We start from the raw sequence: 9,930 nt of genomic DNA, 5'->3' as shown, positions 1-9,930 counted from the left end.
CTTTCTTTCTTTCTTTCTTTCTTTCTTTCTTTCTTTCTTTCTTTCTTTCTTTCTTTCTTTTCTTTCTTCCTTTCTTTCTCTTTCTCTCTCCTTCCTTCCCTTCCTTCCTTCCTTCCTTCCTTCCTTCCTTCTTTCTTTCTTTCCGATGGAGTCTCACTCTGTTGCCCAGGCTGGAGTGCGGTAGTATGATCTCGGCTCACTGCAGCCTCCACCTCCCGAGTTCAAATGCTTCTCCTGCCTTAGCCCTTGAGTAGGTGGGATTACAGGCACAGGTCATCACACCTGGCTATTTTTTATATTTTTAGTAGAAATGCAGTTTTGCCATGTTGTCCAGGCTGGTCTTGAACACCTGACCTCAAGTGATCCACCCGCCTCAGCCTCCCAAAGTGCTGGGATTACAGACGTGAGCCACAGCACCTGGCCTAAATGTACTATTTTCCATATTATAATAATGGTTAAAATATTAGAGTTAAGATTAATTTTTGAGCAGGTGTACTTTTATAACAAAGATTTGCTGTTTGTTGAGTCATTTATTAGATTAAATCAGTGTCATTTATCCATATTTCCTCTTTACATTCTTTCATCAACTCTGTCCCAACTTTTAAATGTAGGTGTCTTTGCTTGTCAAATCAAGTTTTGTAGACCAGAGTACAGATTCCCTTCCCTTAGTAAGTCTAGAGTGGAATTTTTCTATTCTTTTTTTCTTCATCCCAATTTAAATGACTGTTCTGTTTTGAACATTACTAAGCTCTTACTCCTTGCCCCTTCTTTGGCAAGTATTTTAGATAGACCTTTTAAGCAGACATTCTGGGATGACCCCTACCAGCCCGTTCTGTATCCCTATTTAGGAGTTCCTGTCCTTCCAGTGTTGTTAATGATTGGCATGAGGAGGCTACTCATAGACTAACATCTTTATTAATGAAGCTCGTGATCTTTTGAGAATGTGCTAAAATTTTGGCATAAGAAAAAAAATTGACATAATGCCTACTTTGTGTAATTTAAAAGATAAAACTATTGATTTTCTAAGAGATTCTTTGTCATGTATTACCCCAGTAGTGCATGCTAAAGAAATAATAGCATCTTACAGTCACTCTTATTAGAAGTAAACTACTACTTGAATGTATGAAGTTCAATTACTCAAATATTGCAACAATAAAATTCATAAGACCTTATTTGCTATTCTGTTATCTCATTATATTTTCTTGTCTATAAAGGATAGGAGGTTTTGAAACTTGAAAAGTAAATAATTTTATACCTACTTTGAGAATAAGAAAAAGTATGTGTTTCTCTTTTCCCACCTGAAAAAGTGAATGTGTCAATAGTCACTTACCGTTTAAGAGTCCTGTACTTATTTTATAATTCATAAATACGAAATCTCTTCCAATAAAAGGTGGAAAATGTCAGACTTCTCTGGGCATCAAAGGATCATAAGGCATGTAATTTAGCAACAGAGTTTAGAGAGAGGAATGTGATAATGGGCAACTACCTTGATCCTCAGTCTTTATTAGCCTTTGTAATGCTGTGGCCAAGTCAGCCCCTCAAGGAGAGAGCCAGTGTGGCACATCAACAATGGTTACAGGGTGTGACAGGAGTATCTGCAACTGGGCTAATATTCTCAGTTGCATAGAGATGCAACATCCATCATAGAGATGTTAAGTAAGACAAGATGAAACTGCTGAAACTTGACCTGTACTGATAGGAGACAATATAAGCACCCTGGCAACAGCATTCTATTTTCCAGACAACTTGGCTATGTTCTTATAAGAGCCCACATATGTTTTCCAATCTTGTACCTCTGAGCATCTATTCATATGGATCCCTTACTTGCATCCCCATCCTCGATTCCCATTTCCATCTAATGGAATCTGACCCATTTGTTAAAGCCCAGGTTAGATAGTGCCCTCCGTGCTCTCTGTTCTCATATGCTTCTTTTATTGCCTTTATCCCAAAAGCTTCACTCCCATCCTACCCCCAACTCCCACTTTATACTGTTGTAGTTGTCCTTTTCCCTCATGAGATTTTAAGAGCCTTTGGGCATCTGCTTATTCACCTTTTTATACTCATAGTGTCTAGTACAATGTATTGAACATAGTAGTTAATAAGACATATCTGGTGGATTGAATTAACTATGAATCAAGTCACCAAGAGTTTATTATATACTTAATATTTGCTTACCTAATACAGATCCAGAACTGAGTATCCCTTTCGGTATCACCAGGGCTATCTCTAGGAGAAGCCTAAGACTCCCTTTGCCTCCCCTTTCCCAACCCCCACCACCACCCCATTCTGACTGTCTCCATTCAGCTCAAGGAAGAACAGGGCTGCTGTGATCTGTCCTACAAGGTACGGTGGTTCCAGTGGTGGGGTTCCCTGTCTTTAGATTGTCTTTTGACCTCTCAGGAGATTTATGTAGTAAAATGTCACCCTGGATTTGCTCCGTATGGGAAGAATCCTTACCTGTCTCTCCCTTTCCTTTTACTTGCCAGTAAGGAAACAGTAAGGCTATTCTCCCTGGAGAGATAACTGTGCTATCTGTAAGCTCACCTCTGATTTTTGTTAGCTGTTGAGATGCTGAGGGCAGGTCCAGGAGCAGTCCTCACATTAGAAATTGTTGGATTGGCCAAGCGCGGTTTGCTCATGCCTGTAATCCCAACACTTTGGGAGGCCAAGGCAGGAAGATTGCTTGAGCCCAGGACCTTGAGCCCAGCCTGGGCAACGTAGTGAGACCGCATCTCTATTTTTAAAATTTTTAAAATAAACAAATAGACAAAGTGGAGGATTATACAAGCTCTGCTATAAATTTTTATAAAAACTTCTTCTAGTTTGCTATTTCTTCTACCTCTATTCTAGATGAAAGGACTATTTGTATGCTGTTGTATAGCTCGTTGGAGAATGTATTACAGTCTGGAACCAAATTCCTGACTTGTAATAGAGTATCCCTTTATCCTGTTTTATGTTTAATACATAGTTTGCACTGGGAGCTCTTCAACTGAGAGGGGGCTGATCTAGGACGTTTGGTGTCTGAGACTTACCTGTTCCATAGCCATTTGTTGATATCTATAAATCTCTATCACTATGTCTATTTTGAAATAATTTACCTAAGGCAGAACCCACTGAAGACTGTGTAACTATCCTATTGGACAGTCATAATTCATGCATATGTAAAAATAAAGAAAAATGGTTTACCGTTTATATCAATCTGTAATATATTATTGTCAATGGACTGTCTTTTGTGTATGTGTTTGTGTGTGTATGAGACGGAGTTTCTCTCTTGTCACCCAGGTGAGAGTGCAGCAGGGCAGTCTCGGCTCACTGCAACCTCTGCCTCCTGGGTTCAAGTAATTCTCCCTGCCTCAGCCTCCCGAGTAGCTGGGATTACAAGTACCTGCCATCATGCCTGGCTAATTTTTGTATTTTTAGTAGAAATGGGGTTTTGCTATGTTGGCCACGCTGGTCTCAAACTTCTGACCTCATCGCCTTGGTCTCCCAAAGTTCTGGGATTACAGCTGTGAGTCACCACGCCCAGCCTCCATGGATTGTTTTCACGGACAATCTTATTTCCACTAAGGCTGTTCATGATCTACTTTGTTGCCTTCACAAGAATCTAATTTTCTGACTATGTCGAATGCTTTTCAGTTTCTTCAGCATTCCGTTTTATGCTCTAACTCACCTACATATATTTGCTTATGTCGTTTTTCCCACCTTAAATAGCTTCACCAGATTCTTAACTTGAACTCTACTAGCCTTTCAACACTCAGTTCTGGCATACGTGGTCTGGGAAGATAATTTTTCCATGCCCCACCCTCCATTTCCCTGCCAATAATTCCCTATACCCTCACACACACACATGTTTATGCAAACGCAAATCTTCCTCTTTGCATTAATTGACTCTTGTCCATACATCTATCACAAAACTTATCACATTCTACTTGTGTTTATTGTCCCATTTTATACCGCTACTAGAAGGTGAATTCCTTTCAGGTATACTGCATCTTCCATCTTTATACCACTGTATTTTTCTTTTCTTCTTTTTTTAAATTTTTTTGAGACAAGGTCTCACTGTCACCCAGGCTGGAGTGCAGTGGCACAATCTCGGCTTACTGCAGCCTCAACCTCCAGGCTCAAGCAATCCTCCTGCCTTAGCCTCCCAAGTAGCTGGGACTATAGGTGCACAACACCACGCCTGGTTAATTTTTAAAAATTTTTATTAAAGAAGAGTTCATACTTTGTTGCCCAGGCTGATGTTGATCTCCTGGCCTCAAGCAATCCTCCCACCTTGGCTTCCCAAAGTGCTAGGATTACAGGCATGAGCCACCCTGACCAGCCCTGTATTTTTCAAAGTGCCTAGTACATAAATTTATTTCATTTAAGAGTTGGTCCATGAGGCAGGGTGCGGTGACTCACGCCTGTAATCCCAGCACTTTGGGAGGCCGAGGAGGGCTGATCACGAGGTCAAGAGATAGAGACCATCCTGGCCAACATGGTGACACCTCGTCTCTACTAAAAATACAAAAATTAGCTGGGCATGGTGACGTGTGCCTGTAGTCCCAGCTACTCGGGAGGCTGAGGCAGGAGAATCGCTTGAACCTGGTATGCAGAGGTTGCCTTGAGCCGAAATTGCACCATCTCAAAAAAATGTTCAATGAATAAATATTTAGATAATAGAGAAATCAGTGTTAGTTTGAGTGGTAGATTAGGCAGCTGGGACAGCTGGATGTTAAAGTGGATTTTGAAAGAGGAGTAGTGCATGGATCAGCATTTCAGGAGGAAGAGCATGAACAAAGGCATAGAGGTAGGATGGGAGAAGAAAGGCAAATGACATCAAGAGAACAGCAGGTAGGGAGTGGTTGAACAGCCTGAAGAGATCAAGTGCATTAGAAAAAGCCTGAAGGCTAGATTGGAGAATTTAGGCTTGATTCAATAGGCAAAAGAGGTTCATAATTTGAAGATTTCAATTATCTGACAGTGAAATAAATGCACTGATGGAAAACCTAGAGTTATGTGTAACAATAGTAGGACTTTAATAAAAGGTGAAAAATTAAAGAGAGTTATAAGGCAGAAAAACAATAAATGTCATTTGTTAGTGTCTTTATTTGGAAAATATATATATGTATATAATGATAAAATAATATTACATGTACTCAGTGTACAAAGACTATAATATATTTACAATGGACCTATTTTCCTGGAAGCTAATTAACTATTTTTAATTTTTACTTCCTGAGACCTCTACCAATTCTTCCGTAACTGCCCAGACATTCAAGTTGTTACTTGTTTGTATATACTACTGTATCCCTACATTGCTTTCAAGAATTTTTGCCAGATCTATGTCTTTGATAAGATTGTTAAAAAAAAACAGGTAAATACATGTATTACTTTTCTTTAACATGAAGTTTAGTTGATTGAAAAGTACTCACTCTAAGTATGAGCACAACTGAATACATATTAAAAACTGGTAAAAGAACATAGTTTTAAAGTAATTGATAACCATATAAAATTTTATTATAAACTAAAGTGACTTTTTCAATGTTAGTAGCTATTTATACTTTATAGAGCAAATCTGATTTGTGAATTAAATATTTTTTCCTAATTTGAAGATAAATGTTATTTAAAGATTATAAAATATCTAAATATTTTTGAATATACATACATGCACATATATATGTACAATTAAGAATATGCATATGTGTTACTTTCATGAAACATGATGGCTAAATGAAAGTAGAGTTAATTCATGAGCAGGGAAGTACCCAGTCTTCCAGCCTTGTTTCAGCCATCCATTCCCTTGAGAAGGCAAATTTTGTTCAGACACAAAAGAAAAATGTACTATTAAAATGCAATTCAGAAGTGATAAAAACTGGAAGTGCAGCAGCCGGCTCACAGCACCTCCTTTGTATACTCAGGGACATCGGGGCCACATTAATTTTTTTATGTTTGATGTCCATCCCATGTGCAAATTAGCACTGGAAGGACCATAATCTATCTTATATGAGAGCTCTTTTCCCAAGTGCATATGTAATACATGCTTCTGTAACTTTGTATAATTCAAAGTTCTGTATTCTGTTTATTTTTTATTTTAAATAGTGTTAGAAAATACTTTCTTTGGAAAATATTAAGAATTTTTAAATAAATATTAAAAAGAAATTGCAGAGAAGTGTTAAAATTGATGAAAGAATGCTACTTTTTCTGTTTATTAAATGACAAAAATAATAATTTTCAGTTGAATTTAGATTTTTAAAAACACCTTTCTTTATCTTAACTAAATGAGATCATCTATATGAAAATGTTGGCATATAGTAATGGCTCAATAAATATATGTTGAACCTCAACTTTTTTTTAAAGTCTGAATTTCAGAATATTTTTCTTAGAAGAATATTTTATTTTGCTATATATAGTTTCTATTTCCCAGAGCTTCCACTTTTCTCTAAATGTTTCTTTTATTTAAAAAACCTTCCAACTTTTATTTCATTAATACCGTATCTCCTTTGATTATATGTGTTAAAAATTTCTGAATTTACTCCTTTTTGCTGCATCATGATGTCTGTTTCCTCTAGTTTATTCCTTATGTTTAGATTTGTGTCCTTCTTCCACATTGGTTATTTTCCCACTGGTAAACCATTCTTAAGTTTATATTAAAAGGGAAAATGTAAAAATTAGATTAGAAACTCTATGGGTGTAAAAGAGTGGCTTTTTGATAGATTTTATTATACTCTGATACACCCTTTTAATTAAAACATCCCCAAATTGTTGATATTTGAACTCGTTTCTCTAAGAACTGTCATATCTTTTCAGAAGATGCAATCAGTCTTCTGAAGGATATAAGTCCAAGCTGCCAGTGCACTTAAGAGACGAGCAAGGAAAGAGTTCAATGGCCAGTCTTTGGATTAAAATCTACATATTCCATTTGGTGCCTCCCCTTAGCCTTCCTCAGTACATGCTTTCCTTGAGACTAGAGCTTTTTGGTGTAAATTTTTTCTGAGAATACGCTTTTATGGATACATGGACTGGGACATGGACCTGGGGATTTCATTACTCCTTACATAAGCTTTCAGCTGATTTCAGCTTCATTCCTTCTCTCACTTTCTGGAATAATTGTAGATTTATTTCCCGAGCTTTTCCCTGGTTCTGCAGGACAAATTGCCCTGTTTCTCTTTGACATCTCATTCTTCTGGCACCTAGATTTCAGTTTTCTTAACTCTTTTGTGTCATTTATGAATTTTCTATCTTCCTTCCACCTGCTAAAAATTAATCAGTGTTTTCAATTGCTCTTTCTTATTTTCTGTCCTATTTCTTCTTATAGGTTTATAACTTTTTAAAAAAATTTCTTTACTCTTATTTCAGTGTGTTTTGGTGAGGGATCTGGGTTACACTAAAAGCATATCACAATCTTAGATGTTCTGTGCGAGTTTATATGGGTTTTAAAAGTTTGGTCTTTTCTGTTGATCATAAAAATATCTAAAGTAATAATGATGATGATAATGATAATGGTTGCTGCAACAGGTTCCTTCGATTTTTACATCTGCTTTTAGCACCGACATTATTTATTGGACACAATCTTTTCAGCCTCCATGTTAAATACCTTACATAAATTAAGTTGTTCATTCATTGTAATAACCCTATATGGAAGTCAAGGCTCATTCAGGTAACTTGCATAGGGTAATACAGCTAGCAAAGCAAAGCTAAGGTGCGACTACAGGTCTGGCTAACTTGAAGGCCCCATTATTCGTAACTGCTACTGCTACCAATAATGCCACCATTATTCAAGTGACTTAAAATTGAAGAAAGCCTACTTCAATGAGAATTGACTGTACTGGATGTCCTTTTGATTTAGGGATAATATTTTAAAATTAAGAACATTTTCATTTATATGATGAATTTTGAGTTTTTTGGCATAATTAATTCATAAATGTATTATTTAGCATTATCTCTATATAAAACACTTGAGACTCACAAAAATTCTGTGAAGAACATTTTAGTATCTCCATTTGCAGAATAGAAAATAAAGATTAATAGAAGTAATCAACACAGGTAATCAATGGCAGAGGTTGAAATGGAATCTAGGTATTCTGATTCTAAATCATGTATTATTTTCACTGTACTATAGTACTTCTCCAAAGCCTTATTTTAAAAATCAAGTGTCTCTAAAAATGAAGTTAAGAATAGCTCCTAAATATTTCTTTCAGGTTTTTGCCATTTTCTTCATACCATAAAAATGAAAAGTACATCCCATCAATGCATTTATCAAGCAAGTATTGTCCTATTTCTCACAAAGAACAATTCCGAAGTGAAAATCCTAAGAAATGGATCTGTGACAAGGTGAGTTAACAAAACATTTTAAAAAGTTATTCCTTTTTAAAAGCTAGAAATATACATTACTTAGAGCAGGTATAAATATTCTTATTACAATTAAGACCTTTATGGTAACAAAATTATTTATAGACAGCTGTTTTAGGTACAGATGGTGCTGCTGACCTATGTAAGATTTTTTTTTTCAGTATTGTATTCCTAAGTTTTATGACTTAGCTATAACTTAGCTGCCCTAGGGTCAAAGGCATGGATCACTGGCATTGGCATATGACCAGGGTGAGGGCTTGAGTATGAGGTCACAGAATGGAGTTAAGCTAATTCTCGGGCATGGAGATCAGGGCTTCTTTGCTCTCTCTCAATCTATGTATGTATGTTTATAGATAGCTAAATAAAGAAGGGGGGAGAGAAGACATGCATTATATAAAACATGGTGTATCACATACATTTAACATGCATATATGTATATGTGCAACTCCTGAGTGTCATATGCACTTGCATAGCAGGTACAGCACGTATGTGTGGCACTTGTGTGATATATTAGTCTGTACTCAGGCTGCCACAACAAAGTACCATAGACTAACTTCAACCACAGACATTTATTTTCTTACAATTCTGGAGGCTGTAAGTCTGAGATAACTGCCAACATAGTTTCTGGTGAGGCCTTTCTTCCTGGCTTGTAGGCAGCCACCATCTCCCTGTTTGCTCATATAACCTCTTCTTTCTGGGCAGAGAGAGGGCAGGCTCTCTTGTGTCTCTCCCTGTAAGGGCACTAATCCAAAGAGACCAGGACCCTCCCTTCATGACCTTATTTAACCTTAATCACCTCCTTACAGGTTCTGTTTCTAATACAGTCACATTACAGGTTAGAGATTCAACCTATGAATTCTGGGGAAACAGAATTCATTTCATAGCCTTCCATTCCTAGCACCCAAAACTCATGCACTCTTGAATGCAAATACATTCTTTCCATCTCAAAAGCCACAAGAATCTTAATACATTTAGTACCCGCTCTAAACTCTAAAGTCATAGCTAAATCATAGGAACATGACAAGGATGCCCACTCTTTTTTTTTTTTTTTTCTTTTTTGAGATGAAGTCTCGCTCTGTCACTCAGGCTGGAGTGCAATGGCGCAATCTTGGCTCACTACAACCTCCGCCCCCCGGATTCAAGCGATTCTCCTGCCTCAGCCTCCCAAGTAGCTGGAACTACAGGCACATGCCACCATGCCTGGCTAATTTTTTTGTATTTTTAATAGAGACGGCGTTTCACCATATTAGCCATGATGGTCTCCTTCCCCTGACCTTGTGATCTACTGGCATCATCCTCCCAAAGTTCTGGGATTACAGGCATGAGCCACCGCACCCGGCCTCAAGGATGTCCAGTCTTACAACTACTATTCAGTATAGTACTGGAAGTCCTAGCCAGAGCAATTAGGCAAGAGAAAGAAAGAAAAGGCATCCACACTGGGAAGGAAGATGTAAAATTGTCTGTTTGCAGATGACATGATCTTAAATATTCAAAACCCTAAAGACTCCACACCAAAGACTATTACAACTAATAAACAAATGCAATAAGGTTTCAGGATATAAAATTAACATACAAATATTAGTAGCATTTCCATAC

At 37.2% G+C, this 9,930-nt stretch overlaps 1 protein-coding gene across 1 annotated transcript in view; it reads left to right on the top strand.

The window, feature by feature from the left end:
- SPATA17 (spermatogenesis associated 17) overlaps positions 1-9,930 on the top strand; it is a 262,801-nt gene that overhangs the window by 185,261 nt on the left and 67,610 nt on the right. Inside the window, exon 9 of the mRNA XM_011987401.1 lies at positions 8,184-8,316. Within this exon, the coding sequence (XP_011842791.1) occupies positions 8,184-8,316 (133 nt within the window). The remainder of the gene's footprint in view (positions 1-8,183; positions 8,317-9,930) is intronic.

The sequence above is a fragment of the Mandrillus leucophaeus genome, unplaced genomic scaffold (genome assembly GCF_000951045.1).
Source record: "Mandrillus leucophaeus isolate KB7577 unplaced genomic scaffold, Mleu.le_1.0 Scaffold309, whole genome shotgun sequence".
NCBI lineage: Eukaryota > Metazoa > Chordata > Mammalia > Primates > Cercopithecidae > Mandrillus > Mandrillus leucophaeus.
This window is presented reverse-complemented; position numbering and strand designations above follow the sequence as displayed.